Genomic DNA, 21,612 nt, shown 5'->3' on the forward strand with positions numbered 1-21,612 from the left:
AAACCGAAGGAAATGAATGACTATAGACCTGTTTCACTTACTTCCATTGTGTCTAAATGTTTAGAAAAATTGGTTAAAATGTTTCTTCTGAATGATCTTTGTAATAAGTTAGACCCTTTACAATTTGCTTACCAAAAGGGTAAAGGTGTAGACGATGCCATCCTAAATATTTTAAACTGTGTCTACAAACATCTGGACTTACCGAACACTTATGTAAGATTGCTCTTTATGGATTTCTCATCAGCTTTTAACACTATACAACTTCATTTACTCATTGAAAAGATGAAAGCGTTGCAGATTAGTCCATACATAATACTATGGGCTAATGAATTTTTGACCCAGAGAGCTCAGAGGGTTAGGGTAAACAATGTTATATCTAATGAACGCATAGTTAACACAGGGGCGCCCCAGGGGGCTGTGACATCGCCATTGTGGTTCATTTTGTACACCAATGATTTTCAATCCGATAGTTCTTGTTGCTCCTTCACAAAATTCGCTGATGATGCGGCTCTTCTTGCCCTGCTCTCAGAGAGCTCAGACGTAAATGAGTATTTCAAAGAATTAGAACACATTGAAGAATACTGTAAAGATAATTTTTTATTATTAAATGTAAAAAAACCAAAGAAATGATAATCGATTTTCGTAGGGACAAGAAGGAAAATGATATTGTTTCTGTAGCTGGAGATACTATTGAAATTGTGCAAACCTTTAAATACCTTGGTACTATCCTAGACAATAAACTAAATTTTACTGCAAATACTGATTATATCAGCAAAAAAGGGCAGCAAAGAGTACGACTACTAAGAAAACTGTCCTCGTTTAATGTTAGCGAAAAGGCCTTGGCTATGTTTTATCACGCTCACATCTGCAATATTTTAAGTTTCAATATCACTGCCTGGTATGGCAATCTGAGCATTAAAAATAAAAATAAACTTAATAGAATCCTAAATGCTGCTGGCAAAATCATTGGCAAAAAACAAACCCCATTTGGGCAGTTGTTTGAGACAAACATCTATAAAAAAGCTAACAAGATCCTCGAAATAAAGAATCACCCTTTGTGTCAGGATTTTGTGATTTTACCATCACAAAAGAGATACAAGACACCGATAGCAAAGACAAACAGACACAAACACTCTTTTGTTCCCCTGGCAATCAAATCATTAAATAAGAACAATCTGGTATAAACTTTGTCACATGTAAATTATGAGTGAGTCTGGTGTGAATGTACACTTTGGTTTCTTATAGTTATAATGTTTTTTGTTTGGTGTAATGCACAAATTGTAAGACAAATTTCCTTACGGATAATAAAGATTATTATTATTATTATTATTATTATATATATATATATATATATATAATTCGTCCATCGTTGTTCGATGATGACCACTTTTGTCATCCAAGGGGCTGAGGGCTTTGCACTGGGGTTTTGTGCCTCGTCATGAGGCTGGTGAGACCTATGTGACCCCGGAATTTTTCGGCTGCACATTGGGCTGGAACTAGTATCATATTGGCCTTGCTTTTTTTTTCTGACGCTTTTCTTCTGCCAGCGCTCACTTGTCCGCCAGTTTTCACAGCGCGACACCATGATGCTCTATCATGTGCTTCTGTCTCCCAGGTGGCTGGGTCAATGCTGAAGGCTTTCAAAGAAGCTTTGAGGCTGTCCCTGAAGCGTTTTCTTTGTCCACCTTGTGAGCGCTTTTTTTCCCTTAATTGGCCAGGAGTCGTTTAGGGATGCGGCGGTCTTCCATTCTGCAGATGTGTCCTGCCCATGGCATCTGGGACTGCATTTGATTGTGTGGATGATTTGCAGGCCCGATCCTTAAAAAACCCTCAGTATCTGGTATTTTTTCTTGCCATTTAACATTCAGTATCAATAAAAAAGACAAATATATACCATTATGGTTTATTGTGACTCTATGATGTGACTCTATGATGTGACTCTATGATGTGACTCTATGATGTGACTATGATGTGACTCTATGATGTGACTCTATGATGTGACTCTATGATGTGACTCTATGATGTTACTGTTTCAGTTCGTCTCCCACCCCCACTGCCAACAGCTACTGACCTCCATATGGTACGCTGGACTTCCTGGCTGGAGAAAACGAAACGGCGTGATGAAATTTTTGACATGCTTCGGTCTGATTGTCATTATGCCGTTCATGTCACTCTATTACCTCATCTTTCCAAGGTCCAAGATAGGACAACTCCTGAGATCTCCTTTCATGAAATTTCTATATCACAGGTAATGTATGGACACTTAAATATGCACACTGATTTTCACTAAAATTAAAACTGTTATCTTTATGTTTTTATACAACCCAAATAACATCTTCTTTTAGCGTTTTTACTCTAATCTATAGGCTATTTCACCGTATATGATTTAATACTTGTGAATTATGGTAACTTACAAATAAAAACATAAAAAAAAAAAAAAAAAAAAAGCCCACAAAAGAGGCAAGATGGCCCATAAAAGAGGCACATAAAGCCCAAAAAAGAGGCAAAAAAAAGAGGCATAAGGCCCAAGGATTCCTATGATGATAAAGCTAAAACTGAATAGCGCAAATTCTGAGGTTTCCTTTAAAAAAAAAAAGTATAAACAGAAAGCCCAAAATAGAGACAAAGAAAAGAGTTCTAAGGCCCAAGGATTCCTGTGTTGACAAGGCTAAAATTGAATAGCGCAAATTCTGAGGTTTCCTAAAAAAAATAATTAAACAGAAGATGTTGCATTTCGTGTGAGGTGTAAGACCATATGGGGTGTATGCGGACTTTCACGTGTGTAGAGAGGGAAAATAGGACAAGCAAATGAACGCAAGAACTATGAACAATTTCTTAACAAAGTTTTTTTATTTGTTCTATGTTTTTTTGCAATGTAATCTTTTGGAAAGTGGATAAAAAAGGAAGTAAATTAAATTAAGCTGAATAGTTCCACTAATAAATATTTCTCTTACTATTATTTATCCCCTATTTAAATATCAAACTAAATTAATTAATTATCACTATTTAATTAACTATTTGATTGATGTTTTGATTGATTCATGTGCTATCTTGGACAATAAATAATTGTGCCAATTTTCAATTTGTTCCGAGAAAAAGAAGTCTGACAAATTACGTGTTCATAACCAGTATCAGACAGACAGAGTTCATATAAGCTTTGAAATAAAAAATAAGAAAAGCAATTTGTGTATAGCGCGGTCTGCTATAAGCAGCATTATCATTTTATTACATTATCATCGCCTTACCGTGACAGGAGCGTCTCTAAAGATGAACTACTTAGACAGGAATGCCTCTAAAGATGACCCACTAGACAGGAATGCCTCTAAAGATGACCCACTAGACAGGAATGTCTCTAAAGATGGACCAATTATATAGGAATGCCTCTAGCCTCTAAAGATGACCAACTTAGACAGGAATGCCTCTAAAGATGACCAACTAAGACAGGAATGCCTCTAAAGATGACCAACTTAGACAGGAATGCCTCTAATGACCCACTAGACAGGGATGCCTCTAAAGATGACCAACTTAGACAGGAATGCCTCTAATGACCCACTAGACAGGAATGCCTCTAAAGATGGACCAATTATATAGGAATGCCTCTAGCCTCTAAAGATGACCAACTTAGACAGGAATGCCTCTAAAGATGACCCACTTAGACAGGAATGCCTCTAATGACCCACTAGACAGGAATGCCTCTAAAGATGGACCAATTATATAGGAATGCCTCTAGCCTCTAAAGATGACCAACTTAGACAGGAATGCCTCTAAAGATGACCCACTAGACAGGAATGCCTCTAAAGATGACCCACTAGACAGGAACGCCTCTAAAGATAACATACTTTCCAACTTTTGATGCCAGTCTAAAAATCCTTGGTATTATAAAATATAGAACAACGCAGTAATGGGTTGCTAAAAATAAACCACTTAGATGTCATCCACCAAAGTCTCAAGACACAAAGTCAATCCAGTGGAAACAATATGATTGTATTGTTTGCGTTCTTTCAGACTATGCATTTAATTAAAATGCTTGATAACTCGCTTTGTTACGATGGTAAACTAAACTAAATGTGATAGAAAATAATAGACGATAATAGCAGCGATGATAATAATAATAGTACCAGAGATTGAGAATTAATTCACTTCCATAGAAATGACGAAGCTTGGCCCTTGCAGTGTCAGAGAATGAAACTTAAATCATTTCTATAATAATATATCGCCTCCTTCGGTCGCGAAACGACTATGGATTATCTCATGGAATTGAGATGAATGCCTGGGCATTAGCTGTGGTCGGAATGACGCCTACTTTTCCGTTCTCCATCTGATGTATCCAAAAAAACTGCAAGTACCGATACAGTTTGGGGTCAGCGGCATCACAGGATCGGCCAGGATGTAGCACTGTGTGCTTCAGACTGCCTAAGGGTAGCCGGCTCGTGATTTTTCCTCAGAGTTAACTCCCGAAGCTTTTCCCATGACAAGACAGTGGATTTTAATCAAACAGATTTACAACTTATGGACAACAAAAAAAATCGCTATTGTCAATGACATCACAGTATCGCCATCTCACAACATTAAAAAAAAACCTGAAAGAGAAAGAACAAAATTTGAAAACAAAATATTAGAGAAAGTGGCCATGGTAGTTGATATTAAATATAACAATAAACCCCGTTGCTATATCAGTCGATGGGATAGTGACACTCACCTCACTGACACCTTCGAGGCCTAAAATATCCCTAAGAAGATTCATGTCAGAGGACGATACTGTTACCTGTGGCATTTTACGTCTCGCGAGACGATCTTTTCCCTTTGCAACTTCTTGTGTGACTAAAGAGGCCAATCCTTGATACACAGCTGCGATCACAGGTTGGGCATATAAAATCACCAGGCGCCATTGCATTTTCACCCTTCTTTCTGCTTCTGTTGTGTATGACATCTGCAATCTGTGACCCTTCCTTTATGCTCTCTCTCCATGTGGATCTGTCCAGTGCCACCTCTTCCCAGTTGCCAGTGTCGATTTTGAAGAGCTTCATGTCGCGTTTGCATACATCCGTACTGTTACAGACCTGACGCATCACCACTTTTGGTGAAATACATTGAATTGATCTTGACCATAGCAGTTATATTATGCTGTTATTATACTTGATACTATCGTCAAGTCTGAATATTAAGGAATGGTGCCGCATTTCATTAGATTCCACAGTCCCAACTGTGCACTACACACTTTAACACATCTGAAGCAGACTAATCCGTTTCATGTCAGGAATATATTCATTTTGTCTTTGCTTAGTCTGCTTCTGTCTTTGGAAATTGCTTTTTTTAGGTTATCCAATCCAAGCTCTTTCTTACTGAGACTTCTTGATGCACTATCATAGCAATGCAAGTAAAAGTAACACGACCCTGAGCTAATTGATGTATTAATTGTTTTCAATCTTTTACCTTAGACAAAGTAAAGTAGTTTTTCTAACTAAATTTGGTAGAAATTTCATCCAATAAATTGAAAACATAAGTTGAAAAGATTTTTTTTTTTTTTTTACATTTGTAAGGCTTTGCCTTCCTTTCTGCCCTCCTTATCTTATCTTATCTTATCTTATCTTAACTTATCTTATATATTTCAAACGCTTTTCAAAAGAGAAGGTAATTACGTCCTATGCATTTCATTCGCCAATCTAGTCATACATGTTAATCAGTGACTTAAACTCTGCTACGTCGTTGGTTTTCCTGGCTGATTCAGGCAACCCATTTCATGTTCTAACTGCATTAGCTAAGAAGAAGCACTTGTACGACTTTGTCCCAGCTTATGGAACAGGAAATGTGCCTCCTTTACAGCACGTCATAGCCTAAGGGCGGGGAACGCTGCTATAAGTCTTTACTTATCTTTGAAAATAAGATTTTCTTTGACAGTGTCACGTGACAGCAGCTTTCTTCTTCTCAGTGCAAGCTTCGGCGTCTTTCTCTTCCTATTGGTATGTGCCTCTACCGACATCATGAGCAACGAACCCAAGAGAGACAGACTCCGTGGCCCAGAGCCTTCAGATCTGGAGTGGTTGATTGTGTTATGGGTGACGGGTAAGTAGACCCTGGACATTCTGATCTTTTCCATTATACTCTTTGGATAGACAATCTATGCGCCCTCTGTTTGGAATCCCGCAACTCAAGGCAACATAAAGAGAGTAGAACAAATGCAAAATAGGGCTGTGAGATTTATAGTAAATTATAAAATAACCGGTGTAACCCCATTAGTAAAATCACTAAATTTTGAGACATTTAAGGACACAAGACTAAAAAGTGAAGTAGCTATAATAATAAACACTAAGCCATAATTTAGAAACAAAAAAACAACCTAATAAAATATTCAGAAAGACATAAAGATTCATTTCTTATTCCATATACTAGGACATATTCATACAAGAGCTCCTTCTTTCTCAGTGCCTTTAAAGCAGCGGTTCTCAACCTTTTTAGTTCCGTGACCCCCTTATATAATGTCCCAGTAGGGCTATGCGTATTTTTTTTGTTTACAGATAAATGTGTGCTCATAATTAAATTTAAAAAAAAGGGTCATTATTCAGACTTGCATTTATTTACTTTTTTATTGCGTGTTGCATACTTAGGAGACTTAATGATGCGGTTTAAATCTGCTTGTTACAGCACGTTAGAATGCACCAACAAAAAACAAAAATCCTTCCAAATGATGAATAGACAAAATCATAATTTACGGGGGTCTTAGGCGACCCCTGGCAATTTGTCATTTGACCCCCAAAGGGGTTGCTACCCACAGGTTGAGAGCCCCTGCTTTAAAGCATGGAACGGGTTGCCCGAAAACCAATGACTTAACTGAGTATAAGTCTCTAATTAACTTGCACATTAGATTAGATAAATACCTTTAGTAAAATCACTAAATTTAGAAAGTCTTCATGACAGAAGACTTAAAAGTAAAGTGGCAATTATACATAAAACACTGAACCATAATCTTCAAATACAAAAACAAAATTTAATAAAATACTCAGAAAGACACAAAGATAAATGCACACTTCTCATTCCATATGCTAGGACAAATTTGTACAAATGCTCCTTCTTCCCCAGTGCTATTAGTGCATGGAATAGGTTGCCTGGGCTAGCCAGGAAAACCAGTGACTTAGCAGAATTTAGGTCATTGGTTAACAAGCATGACTAGATTGACCTAATCAACTTCTTTTTTTGAAGTAACATCTGCATTTTATAAGATAAGATACAATAAGACCGTAAATATCTTATCTTTTGAAGGAACGTGTGCAATTTATAAGATAGAATAAGATCATCGTTCTACTGACTTGGTTTTCAATCCTGTATTTGTGACTTCCAGGTTTTGTGTGGGCTGAGTGCAAACAACTTTGGGACGAAGGTCTGAAAGCTTACATCCGACAATGGTGGAACTGGTTAGATTTTATCATGCTCTCTTTATATCTGGCCACATTTGCCTTGAGATTAGTGGCGTACATTCAGGTAAATTTATTAGCATAGAACCTTCAGATGACATAAACGTTTGTTAGTTGAGTATCTTTAGGCTGAATATCTGTGGAGAAAAAAATATATATTGAGCAATACCTAAAAGATAGCAGATTGTAGCCAAGTATATGGTTTATCATATATTTAAAAAGAATATCCTTTTTTTTTGTTTCATTTATTAATTGAAAGCTAGTTGAAAAAAAAAGTTGCCCGATTTTAGAATTAATTTAATATGTGACTCTAGAGTCATTGCGTAATAGCATTAATTATGTAGAAAAAGTGTATGTGTTGATGCTTAGTACAATTTCGTTTGGCTTTCTTAATAGAAATGAAGATATACACAAGAATAAACGTCTACTTAAGTCCATAAGGATGTACTGTCATCAAGATTGTGAGATGGTCACTTTACTACTTCGAAGTGAAAGAGAAAATAGACTGCTGTTTGATTAGACTGAAAAGGCAGACCTTTTACTGAAAGAGTTTTGTCTTTCGTCTCTACCATGCAGGGAATATTTTGTTGTCCATAAGTCCATCCTAATCTAAGCCTACATTCTCTTAATTGGTGGGAAATGGAAGGGAAAAAGTTGGTCAAAAACTGGAGGTCTGGAAATTCCCGAAACTGGTTACGAAGTTTTTCTCCCTAAAAACGCAACGCGAATGTTGTGGATTCGATCCTAGTACTAGTTATATTTTAATATAAGGATCTGACTTTATTTAAAAACAAAGAAGGAATAGATTTTATTGTTTTACATGATATTTATTTACAGTTTTTTTAGCATCGCATTGCAACTGTAAGCCTTCATTGAAACATAGCAACGATTTTATTTTGTGAAGTTATCGCTTTAATGTGTGGCCGAGAGGCTTAAACCGTTTTCTACCTATCAAGGTCGATTAACTACCTTTCAAGGGGGTTTGGCTTCGACACCCCGACTCTAGCAGAGTTGTATGTACTGAGCTTCTAATGGCAGCAAGGAAAACCTTCTTTTAGATACCCCCCTCCCCCTACTTGTCCACAAAAGAGATTGGCCCAAATCTCTCTGAGCATACACGAAAGTTGCGCTGTATTATTTCATTTACTTTTTAAAAATAGCTTTAATTATAAGGACATAAAAAAATAAATAGACTGGAATTATGACAAAACATGTCAAAATAGAACAATGACATTAATATTTTCAGATCGAGTCTGGAAAATATGGCAATCGCGAATTGCTCAGAAAAGCTTGGCCCGACAATGACCCGACTTTGATCTCTGAAGGTCTGTTCGCTGTAGCCAATGTGTTCAGCTTTGCAAGAATTATTTATCTCTTTCAGGTTGGTATCAGCAGAATTTAAGCATCGTTGTAAATATAGTTTTTGTTATGAAAGAGTCTGGTCTTACGCCAGTTTAAGTTTTGTCTTGCAATAGAAATGTACCTGCTCAGTGTCAACTGTCTCTACCAGGCCAATCAACACCTGGGCCCGCTTCAAATTTCACTTGGATGTATGCTAATAGACATTGCTAAGTTTCTGTTTATCTTTTTCCTTGTTGTGACGTCATTTGCTTGTGGATTGAACCAGCTGTACTGGTACTACAAGGGAACTGGTGAGAATGACGAAGACATGTTCTTTACGTAAGTATCGTATCATTTCTTATTTTTTTTAGTTAAGTATCTTATCATTTCTTGTCTTCTTTACGTGAGTATCATATCATTTCTTGTCTTCTTTACGTGAGTATCATATCATTTCTTGTCTTCTTCACGTGAGTATCTTATCATTTCTTTTCTTCTTTACGTGAGTATCGTATCATTTCTTGTCTTCTTCACGTGAGTATCATATCATTTCTTGTCTTCTTCACATGAGTATCTTATCATTTCTTGTCTTCTTTACGTGAGTATCTTATCATTTCTTGTCTTCTTCACGTGAGTATCTCATCATTTCTTGTCTTGTTCACGTGATTATCTTATCATTTCTTATCATCTTCACGTGAGTATCTTATTATTTCTTGTCTTCTTTAGGTGAGTATATTATCATTTTTTTTGTCTTCTTCACGTGAGTATCTTATCACTTCTTGTCTTCTTCACGTGAGTATCTTATCATTTCTTGTCTTTTTCACGTGAGTATCTTATCATTTTATTGTCTTCTTCATGTGAGTATCTTATCATTTCTGGTCTTCTTGACGTGAGTATCTTATCATTTATTGTCTTCTTGACGTGAGTATCTTATCATTTCTTGTCTTCTTCATGTGAGTATCTTATCATTTCTTGTCTTCTTTACGTGAGTATTGTATCATTTCTTGTCTTCTTTACGTGAGTATTGTATCATTTCTTGTCTTCTTCACGTAAGTATCTTATCATTCCTTGTCTTCTTCACGTGAGTATCTTATCATTTCTTGTCTTCTTCACGTGAGTATCTTATCATTTCTTGTCTTCTTTACGTGAGTATCTTATCATTTCTTGTCTTCTTCACGTGAGTATCTTATCACTTCTTGTCTTCTTCACGTGAGTATCTTATCATTTCTTGTCTTTTTCACGTGAGTATCTTATAATTTTATTGTCTTCTTCATGTGAGTATCTTATCATTTCTGGTCTTCTTGACGTGAGTATCTTATCATTTATTGTCTTCTTGACGTGAGTATCTTATCATTTCTTGTCTTCTTCATGTGAGTATCTTATCATTTCTTGTCTTCTTTACGTGAGTATTGTATCATTTCTTGTCTTCTTCACGTGAGTATCTTATCATTTCTTGTCTTCTTCACGTGAGTATCTTATCATTTCTTGTCTTCTTCACGTGAGTATCTTATCATTTCTTGTCTTCTTCACGATCATTTCTTGTCTTCTTCACGTGAGTATCTTCATTTGCATTGATCTTCATCTTATGTTTTCCTTGAAGATTAATTAACTCAAACTACCATATCTCATTCTAAGCTTTACTTTTGTTTTGTCTTGTGGATGTACACTTCATATTGATACTTCTTTGCATTATTAATGTTCATTTTATACTGGTGTGTACTTGGCACTGGTGTACAATTTATACGGATGTACACTTCGGAATTCGGACTGATATATATATATTGCATAAATTAAACTTTTTATTGATGTACATATGTACACCTCAAATCCATGTACACTTTGAATTAATGTACACTTTGCATTGATTTGTAGTTTGAAAATTGATATACACATCCCATTCATGTAAACTTTCTATTGAATTTTATAATTAGTTAATTTCTTCCTTACGCTTATGCAGCCTCTTCTATAGCTACGTAACTATGTTTTATGCATTTTCTTTGTTTCAGCCTGTTCTCTAGCTACGTGACGTTGTTCTGGTCAATGTTTAGCATGAATAGCCCAAGCAAGTTGAAGCTAGAGAGTGGACAGAGCTTCACGATGACCATCGGGGAGCTGATGTTTATGGCGTACCACGCCATGGCTATCATTGTCCTTCTGAACATGCTCATCGCCATGATGTCCAGCTCCTTTCAGGAAATTGAGGTCAGCCGCTTGGGATGAATGCTTTTACCCGTGTGTGTTTGTCAGTGTACAGCTAGAGTGTACACATATCCCTGCGCGCGAAGTTTGTCATGTGACAAAAGAAGTGCCTTGCATTGCAATTAAAAATGCTGTGTGTGAATGGAACTTTCTCTCTCTTTCTCTCTCTACAGAAGTAATATAACTTTCTCTTGAACTTCGAAACCGCTTAACAAAAGTTAAATAGGCTTTATGAAGGATTACTTTAACATGTACTAGAGTAGCACACATCTTAATGGAATAAAAACCTCTTTATGTGCCCTTGTATACCTACAACAGAGATATCTATTGTGGGATGTGTGACCGATAGACTAAGTACGCTTGGTCTTGGCTTGGCAACCTATTAAGTGGTATCGAGGCTCGACCTGAGTTTGTTTACTGAGCGCCTAAAGACAGCACCGAAAAACTTCTCCCAGATACACCCCCCCCCCACCTGGTCTCCAAATGAAATTAGACAGTAGGGTTCTTAGCATTCTATAAGCATGAAAAAGCTATTTTTAAAATAACACAAACAAGACACAACAAAGGATGGCTGTCTGGTCGTGCGGTAAACGCTTTTTACTGTCATCTCGATGGTCCTGCGTTCAAACCCGGCAAGCCGCCATCACCAGGGCTAGGATCTAATTATCTTCATTTCTAAGGGACATGTGAAACATGTAGAACAAACAAACCTAGAATTATCATTATAACATTTTTTCTCTCTCTCTCCACAAAAATAGTCCCAGCACTCAAGTCTTGTTCTGGTTTGTCTCCACTGACTAATTTAGCAGTGATTTCGTGATAAGCTTTTCATCCATCTATCACAGCGGCTAAGAAAGATAATTAATGTCCCAGAGGCGTAAACTATCGATAATGTAAGAGACAATGAAGCGATGATTTGTTCTCCAGCACGAAAGTAAACAAAAAAAAAAAAAGTAACCTTCTCTTGCTCCAGGCTTCTCCTCTGCTGTTAGCCTCTTAGTAAGCACCCATGATTAGCCACTCAGGAATTGATCTCGGAGTCTTGGCTTCAAAAAATGGCTTCTTATTTAATTTTCATAGGTCATTGTCTTAGGAAAGTGCATGTATGGCCTACTATTTTATTGTGACTTTTAGGCTGCTATTTAATATTTTCACGATAAATTCTCGATTCTAAACCATGTCTGGGAGATTTTCATCCTAAACTAAACATTGCCATGGATGCTAAATTAACCTCGACGTTGCAAACTAAATTTAAAATATTGAACTAAAATTCAAAGAGTAATTTTCGCTTTTTAATTGCACTGGCCGGTGACTATCCTATAATTTAAAAATGTACAATCGTAGACCCAATCAACCCCCCCCCCCCTTAAAAAAAATCGCCCTACAGGGGGGGTGTCGGAATTTACTCTTTTTTTTTTTTCATTGATTTTGTTTATTTTTATTTTAGGAGAGATTTTAATACTAAACCATCACATTCCTCAGCGCAGCCAAGGGGTTTTTGAATTTAAAACTCCCTTCCTGGGTGGTTTGCAGTTAAATCCCACTCTTCTATAATACAAAACAAAAAACTGCAAACGACAATCCCCAAATTCCAAGAGCATAGCTAAGGAAGATTTCGAATTTAAAACCCCCTCTGAAATTAACAATAAAACCCCCTCTTCAATATAAGACTATCCATTCACCAGTCACCTGATTCTATGAGCGTAGCCAAGAGAGGTTTTATGTTTAAAACTCCCCTCCAGTGGAGTTTGCAGCTAAAAACCACCTCTTCAATATAAAAAAAGCAAATTACACACTCAAAATTCTATGAGCGTAGTTAAAGGTGGTTTTTTGTTTAAACAGCCCTTCAGCGGGGTTTGAAGCTTTAAAAATACCTCTTCAATATAGAAAAAAAGCAAATTACACACTCAAAATGCTATGAGACAATTGGGGGTTTTAAACCCCCTCTTCCAGAGCGCTTTTTTAAAAGTTTAAAACCCCTCCAGATGATTTTGAGTTTAAAATCCCCCTATATAGAATTTTGAAATTAAAAATCTCTCTCTTCAATATTATTCTATCACCGAATTCTATGAGTGTAGCTAAGGGGTTTTTGAATTTGTTAAAAAAAAAAAAAAAAAAAAAAAAAACTCGAGATTTTTTTGTTTAAAAACCCCAACAGGTGATTTTGACGATAAAACTTCCCTTTTCAATATAAACTCTAAAGCAAACTTCAGTCACCAATTTCCAAGAGCGTAGCCAACAGAGGTTACACATTTCTACCAGTGGCTGGGCTCCATTAATAAAGTGCAGTAAATAGTCATCTTCCGAAATTGAAAAAGTCTAAATGTGGCCCAACAAAGATAACTAAGACGGATTTTAAGAGTCAGTTATAGAGATCAAGGAAATCCTATGCCGAACTGTCGACCCCTTAGTAAGGTTGTGACAGAGGGTCGTATGAGGTTTGAGGGACACCGACAAAATGAATTACGCTTAATAAGAGTTGCGATGACATGGAGGTCATTACGAGGAAAACGCAAACAGGGACATCCTAGAGCAACTTGGCGCCACACTTTCATGAAGGTCCTTGGAAAACATTTTACAAACATATATTGGCTGGGAGAAAAATCCCTCCCCCCGAAATAAAAACCTGGCTACGCCCATGCAACGGTAGACCTATGCGGGTATTGCACGTTTCTTTTAAAATAAGGCTTTTAGTCATAGAGTAAAATTATTGTATGATTAGAGAATGTGATTCTTTAGTTCTAAAAGTACACACATATTACACATATTACTCTTGTAGGCCTAGCTTTTCCACATTTCCTTTCTTGTGTACGCTGGGTCAAAAAGCTGCCAATTTAGTGTTTTTTTCCGCCATGTATGAAACTCGCCAATATTAAAAGATCACTGTTGCCAACTAAAATATAAAAAAAGGTTTGTTACTAGCGAAAGAACTTACAATTTTAAGGTGTTAAAAGAGCACAGAATGTATCGTAAATCATACATAATAAATTACACAAGTAGTCAGCACTTCCTCTATTCTGTACATCGGATACACCAAACAAGATTGCAATATAGAAGAAAATCTCCAATACATAATGTTTTCAAATTTAACAAAAAGTGTAAAAATGTTATACTTTGGAGATATCTATCTATCTATCTATCTATCTATCTATCTATCTATCTATCTATCTATCTATCTATCTATCTATCTATCTATCTATCTATCTATCTATCTATTTGCCTGTCTATCTAAATATCTGTCTGTCTGTCTATCTATATATCTATCTACACATATATCTATCTACACACACACACACATATATATATATTTATTTATTTATTTATTTATCTATCCCTTTACTCTTTCAAATTCATATAATAAAAAATACATCAATCAAGTTTCAAATTTCTTAGAGCGACCGCACAATGGAATCTGTTTCGTTTTTGTATAAAGATCTAACGTATAATTGGTATCGTCTGTAACTTTCAGAATCACGCAGACATGGAGTGGAAGTTTGCCCGCTCTAAGTTGTGGATGGGTTACTTTGACGAGGGCTCCACCCTGCCGTCGCCTTTCAACCTCATCGTCAGCCCAAAGTCAATCTACTACCTACTTGTGTGGATCAAAGATGGCGTCTCTGAATGCTTTTGTCGGCAGAGGGCGCAGTACAACACGGGACGCCGGAAATCGTCTGAAGGAACAATCCGGGTACTTACCGCTATGATTAATTTCTACCTCTAACTCTTTATTTTTAACGAATTTAATTTTAGGCGAGTCATAATGGCATCAGATGTTGAAATCTTTTGAAATCTGTTCTTTATACTATTTTGAAGATTGGGGATCGTATACATTATTAAAATTAGATAATACATTGTTCACTATTGGAATTATTGGCCTCCATTTCTTTAAGTCAAATCTTCAATCATAAGAGTCAAGTGACGATAATTACTTTGACGTATTAAACTGAATTGTTTTTTTCAAAACTTATTCATTGCTCTGATTTATTCTGCCAAAAGTTTATAAACATTTTTTTTCCTTCTTTGTGCACTGTAGGAGTTGTTTCCCTTTTATTTAACCCACCATGAGGCGTAAATGTTAGTTGTGCCAAAAATCTTAGTTCGAAGTGACCTTTAGTTTTAATGGTAAGGTAACTCAGGGCAGCCAAATAATTATCCTATTTGTAACTGATGAGCTCCCTTTGTAATTCGTCTATGCCACGGTACATTTTCTCTATTTCTTGATCTCTTTATGAATCGAACTTTTCTCTCCCTACACCTCTCTCTCTCTCTCTATCTCTCTCTCTCTCTCTCTCTCTCTCCTTATTTTATAAAAATATATATTTGAGACTTAGTTCGTGTGTTTTCAATGAAGCAAAAGGTTAGGATGCAATTAGAAAAAAGAATAATTATGCAATCATTCGTCTGTATTTTATTAAATTCATCTGGCTTGCATATTCGATGTCTGCATGTTTTGAATTTATCATTGAAGTAACGAAGAATAGAGTATATAGTTTATTTCTGTTGTGGTCAATAAACATAACCCTTAGAGTATAAACAACAGGTGCAGGTGTGGTATTGTAGTTCTTTTAACTTTCTTCAAAGAATTGTGGGTTTTTTGGCCATTAAATATCCTATAATTAAAACTAGAAGTGTAGCTATTTTCTGATGAATGGGTAGCTCCATGTTTACAAGAGGTAATACGATTAGGTAAAAGAAAAGATTCTTTTATACTATACTAATATTTGTTTATCTTTTTTTTCGATTCTGTTTTTGTTTTAGTATATTGTAAAAAGCATCCGTACTTTTTAAATAGTTAAAATCTATGTCAAGATGTCTCATTGACCTAAATCTAGTGAACAGACTTGTTGTAGGGCAACTTTAAATACTCTAAGATCACTGCTATTATCTAAGAAACTTTCTTGCCATCTTTCAATAGGACTGGTCAAGTGATTTTGATTTCTATAAAGGACATACAGACATACATATATTCCTTACATTCTACTTTATATATTAGATTTTGAAGGTAAGCTATGGGGGAGAAAAAAGGGAGGGATAGGCTCAGTGGATCTCAATCTTCCCCGCGTGAAACAAATGTTATTTTGAACAGATCTAAAACACACATGTACATCATACACATCATACACATACAAGCACGCAGACATACACATACAGGCATACAGACAAAAACACATACAAGCATACAGGCACATACAAGCATACCGACATATACAAATACACATACAGGCATACAGACACATACATATACTAGCATACAGACACATACACATACAAGCATACAGGTACATACAAGCATACAGACACATACACATACAAGCATACAGGTACATACAAGCATACAGGTACATACAAGCATACAGACACACATACAAGCATACAGACACATACACATACAAGCATACAGGTACATACAAGCATACAGACACAGACACATACAAGCATACAGGTACATACAAGCATACAGGTACATACAAGCATACAGACACATACAAGCATACAGACACAGACACATACAAGCATACAGGTACATACAAGCATACAGACACATACACATACAAGCATACAGACACACATACAAGCATACAGACACATACACATACAAGCATACAGGTACATACAAGCATACAGACACAGACACATACAAGCATACAGACACATACACATACAAGCATACAGGTACATACAAGCATACAGACACATACACATACAAGCATACAGACACACATACAAGCATACAGACACATACACATACAAGCATGTAGGCACATACAAGCATACAGACACATACACATACACTCACAATTACAGAGACACATCACATACGTTTGAGATACTAATACTGCCAACTCATTACAAAGCTGGAGGTTAAAGGAATTTTCATTCTTATCACGCATGACATAATGCATGCTTTGTGTTCATACGTGTCCTGACTGTTTGCTATTTTTGTTAGTGGTAGATTTTTTTTTTATCTTATCCTTCAATTTCTAGTCAAAGAAAACAGTTGCGCCCTTGGAGCTGGACATTTTCAAGGTAAAAGTTGTTTTTACATCTATTCCTTTTCTAATGGTAATTTGTTGTTGCTTTTAACCGATATGCCAATCTTTCAGCTACTCTTTTGAGCGTGTTTTTTACCCTAATATATTCATCATTACATTTAGGAAGGCTATTCAAAGGTATATGGGGAATTACCAGCCAATCCGGAAAGACGTGACTTTATAAAATTGCAATTAGTCGGCTTTTAGCTCGTAGAAACTTACTAAGAAAAATTTGTTTGTTTACTGGAGAAAAATCGAAAAATCGATTAATCCTAAAGTTATGAAGAAAATGACCTGAAATAACACTGAGATAAAGAAAGTGGCTGCAATAACACTGAGATAAAGAAAGTGGCCTGAAATAACATCGAGATAAAGAAAGTGGCCTATGCTTCTTCTTCCCGGGCCCAAGGGTACGTTGCTAATCCACTGCCCTTGGAATGTAATTATCATCTTTCTGAAGGAGCTTATGTAGCTTATAATATAAGATATAGTGATATGTTTCAATATATTTATTATATTGATATTAATTCCGCGAATAAATAATCTTCATCAGGTCCACATTTTTGTTCTTTGCAGACGATGGAGAGTGGTGACGTGTTTAGTCAAAGGGAAGTAAGTCTTGACGCTTCTCGTCTGCTAACGCTTACACCTAGCGAATGGGAAGTGTTCTTGTGCATGCTTCAAGACATGCTTGTCTTGTCTGCTTGATTAAACTACTTATTGTGTGTGTGTTGTTTTTTTTAAGAAAGCACCTGCCAATAATCAATTAGATGTTAATAATCGTTCACTGTGCATGTACTCCGTGTTGTCATCTGAGAGTGACTAAATCTTTTTATTTTTACAAGTGATAATAATACATTTGGTTGCTTCAATTCCATTTTCATGTTTAACTCTTGTAAGGGGATTAACTTTGTGTGTGACTGCATTCTAATTAAATTGCTGATTGTCTTTTCCTAGTCCTAGAAACTTCTATACGCCTACGCTATGTTAATTGTGTTACAACTTTAATGCACAGATAGCGCCACCACAATTAAGCCTTAAATAATATGATTACTATTTTTTGATCATACTCCTAGTCGTGCTACGAAGGCACAATCACAAATAATGAACTTTGTTTTTTTATTTCGATGCCCATTTAGTCTAGTCACGTCCCTGACGTCCAGCCCCCCAGTGTCAACTTCTATAAAGCTTTTGAACAGAGACAGAGAGGGGGGTGGGATACTGAATTTAAACGCGATCTATTTAACGTGACAAGAATTAACTTAAAAATATTTGTTGGAAATTTTTGTTTTCTCTTAAGGAATGTCTGTAATATATAAGATAAGATAAACGGGGCTCATTTTTTTTATCTAACCCATGATAAGTTAAATCCTCAGGAGGGGATGAAAGCCGCAGTAGGGCATACTAGGAAATTCCTCCGATTGCCGACCGTCAGTGTCTGAATTAATGAATTATTTTAATTGTTTTTAGGACCGGATTTATGGGAATTTTACTTTTTTTATTACTTAATTATTCGAGATATGGGCTCCTTGTTATCAGCTGAAGGCAATTTACTATTTTGCTTTTACTTCAAAACCATATTTAGGGGAGGAGGGGTTGACAAGGAGGGGGGAGGGTTTAAGCTATAGCTTATGTTGCCTAAATGTAAATATAGCAATGATTATTTTATCCATGAATAAAACTACACTATTTATCTACCAAGTGTTAAAACCAGAAAATTTTTTGTTTCTATTATTAATTGTTTTACATTTTAGTTTCTTATAGCCTCAAACCGAATGGAAATGTGAACTCTTAAAACGAATAAGGCTGCCTGAGATAATTCTTTTATTTTTTCAATTCCTTTATGTAATCCTTTCTGTTTTTTTTTTTTTTTCATGGCTTTGACTTACCAATAGCCTCCAAAAGGCGTATGTCTAGCAGTTAGTGCTAATTATTCGTGTGTTTTGTTGTACAGTGTTGTCCAGATGTAAAGTCTTACTTCCAAGAGTAGAATAACCATCAAGCCACCAAAAATTTTGAGCGTATGACATTAGTGTAGAATACCTGAGACTTCACTTATATGTGACATTTTGCACGACGGAACCCTAATTAATATGTGATAAAAAAATATTGTACTTATGGGACATAAAAAGACCTCATTTGTGGAAGGCACCGAGGACTAGACTTGTGGATGATACGTAACGCCTCTTGATCATCTTCATGAAGACGTTTGCCTGTATAAATGTTTTATGCTTTATCTCTAGAGGCCAACTTATAATGGGATGGTCAGTTTACCTCAACTTGACCAGGACCACGTGGACACTCCGCTGGACAGTACGCAACAATATCAGGTAGGTTAATAGAGTCGCTATGACCGGAAGGGTGTCCTGCGAGCTATTTCAGGTTTTAGTAGTAAGAGACAGTGTAGGTTTTTATTTAGATTAATAAGACGTTCTTTCTTTTTCAGTAAGGTTTAACTATTGTTTGATTTATCCTTATGTAAAGAAGATCTCTGTATGCTGTCTATGTAGTTCTAGTCTTGTTCAGTAATAATCTATATAAAGTTGTTTTGTTTGTTGTCAGGAAGTTATGAGGAAACTTATATGTCGGTACATTCACCAAACCAAGAAGCAGTCAAGACAAGATGGTGTCAATGAAGACGACTTGTTGGAAATTAAACAGGATATTTCAAGCCTAAGGTAACATTTGATTCATCTGCCCCATAGGTCGCAAGGTCTGAAAGGAAAGAAAATTGCCTTTACTGCCTACAGTGTATAGAACATTTTGAACGTGATCCTTACGTTTTATGTTTGACTATAAGCTTAAAAGGCCTGGGTGTTTTGTCTTTGCCTTCTCACTCGATAACTGGTGTCACACAATAGTTGTTGTTTTAAGCTTTAGTACAAGCTGAATAAAAAAAAATACTTTCCCCTTCCTCTACCTTGACCGAATGACCACATGTCAAAGAAGTATCAATAATCTGACCAGGATCATATGGTACAGACTTAGTCAAAACTTATTTGACAGCCTACCTATTGATTTGACAGCCTACCTACTGATTTGACAGCCTACCTGTTGATTTGACAGCCTACCTATTGATTTGACAGCCTACCTATTGATTTGACAGCCTACCTACTGATTTGACAGCCTACCTATTGATTTGACAGCCTATCTACTGGAAAGATATATATTTTAAACACTTTCCTATTGTTTTTAAACCATGTTTTCCGCAATACTTTTTATAGTTGTGATTCTGTTACTATGTCTCCTTAGACTTGTTCATATTGCAATATATAGACTTACTCATATTGCCATATTTCCACATATATATTTATACATTTTCAACTAGAGTTAAATTATTGTCATTTCAGTTTTTCAGTTAAACTTTTCATTATAATTGAACTATAACAGATAAAAGCTTAACGTCATTGAGTCCAGACTAAAATGAATCAAATGACTTGTGTCTTACTTTTATATAGAAGGTATTTTTAAATAAAATCTTTAAATATAGTAATTATATCATTAACAGATTTGAACTTCGAGAAGACAGGAAACTTGAAATGGTTCGCACCACTGGACACATGGACAACCTCAGACGTGACCTCCATCACACCATCAGCCGTCTCTCCCCAACAGCTGCTCCCATCAACGGGCTGTCTCCGAATCGCGGTCTGTTTCAGACCACGCACTGCGGGAGGACGATCTTTGACCCGCGTGGAATGACTTCCTCAGGTGTGTCGCAGTCTCCTTCGCTGCAGAAGGATGGCAGAAGCTCCAACAACACTTCCCAAGACGGAGGCGCTGAATGCGCCAAGTCTGGTGTTGGACTGACTCTTCTGGACCTTGACTGCCTAAAAGCGGAAATTCTAGCAGGGATAAAAAATGAGCTGAAAGAAACATTGGCGCAGCTGCACTCTCCTGCGGGGTGCAAGACCATTGCGAAGACGGCAGTGGCGCAAGGTCAGCCTCCTCCTTCGATTTCGCCAAGCCAGTCGGGAACAAGCTCGCCCTACGGGGCAGACCTGTACCACACACATCTCTACACCCAACTGTGATAGGGCTTTGTCTAAAGTTTTCAGCGGTACTTATTGCAATATACTGCAGGCATTAAAGACTTGACGGAGTCGTGGTGTCATAATTGAATTCTATGGACAACTGTGTGCCATCATTAAAAACCCATCTCACCATCATGTGTTCTCGCCTGAGCACTGGACATAAAGCGAACCAACTGCTGCGCTTAAACTTAAAACAAAATGCACTCCAAGTGTTTATGAATTTTATTGAAAAGAATTCTGTTTATATTTTAATGATCCAACTTAATGTTGTCGTCAAAACAGCTGCGTCTCTAATTAAATAGGTGACATTCATATCTGTACATCTCTTGGGTCGTCCAATGTACAATGAACGTAACATTGATACAGGTCAGTGATGAGCTACCGAACTGTTGATATATTTTTAAATATAGTTAAAAAGTTTGTCGAACCTAAAATGCCAAACCATGAAGTCGTTAGACATAATCTTGTGCTGATGTATAGTGTTTGTCATTTACAAGAACTGTATATAGAAATAAATTACATTTATTTTGAGAACTAAGCTGGTGATTTTTTTTCAGTTTCTTAGAAGCGAAATGCTTTAAATATTTTATATATATATAC

General features: G+C 36.3%; 1 protein-coding gene across 5 annotated transcripts in view; it reads left to right on the top strand.

Moving 5' to 3' along the window:
• Positions 1-21,550, top strand: part of LOC106056780 (transient-receptor-potential-like protein) — a 79,999-nt gene extending 58,449 nt beyond the window's left edge. For 4 of the 5 annotated variants that reach the window (XM_056038661.1, XM_056038660.1, XM_056038665.1 and 1 more), the window contains 12 exons: positions 2,037-2,248; positions 5,930-6,063; positions 7,337-7,476; positions 8,656-8,790; positions 8,920-9,089; positions 10,754-10,949; positions 14,416-14,634; positions 16,932-16,973; positions 17,555-17,590; positions 19,222-19,308; positions 19,541-19,656; positions 20,487-21,550. In XM_056038661.1, coding sequence (XP_055894636.1) covers positions 2,037-2,248; positions 5,930-6,063; positions 7,337-7,476; positions 8,656-8,790; positions 8,920-9,089; positions 10,754-10,949; positions 14,416-14,634; positions 16,932-16,973; positions 17,555-17,590; positions 19,222-19,308; positions 19,541-19,656; positions 20,487-21,012 — 2,013 coding nt within the window. In that variant the 3' untranslated portion in view covers positions 21,013-21,550. The remainder of the gene's footprint in view (positions 1-2,036; positions 2,249-5,929; positions 6,064-7,336; positions 7,477-8,655; positions 8,791-8,919; positions 9,090-10,753; positions 10,950-14,415; positions 14,635-16,931; positions 16,974-17,554; positions 17,591-19,221; positions 19,309-19,540; positions 19,657-20,486) is intronic. The other variant, XM_056038664.1, reaches the window with a different exon arrangement.
• Positions 21,551-21,612: the final 62 nt, after the last annotated feature.

Source organism: Biomphalaria glabrata, chromosome 8, assembly GCF_947242115.1.
Source record: "Biomphalaria glabrata chromosome 8, xgBioGlab47.1, whole genome shotgun sequence".
Taxonomy (NCBI): Eukaryota; Metazoa; Mollusca; class Gastropoda; family Planorbidae; genus Biomphalaria; species Biomphalaria glabrata.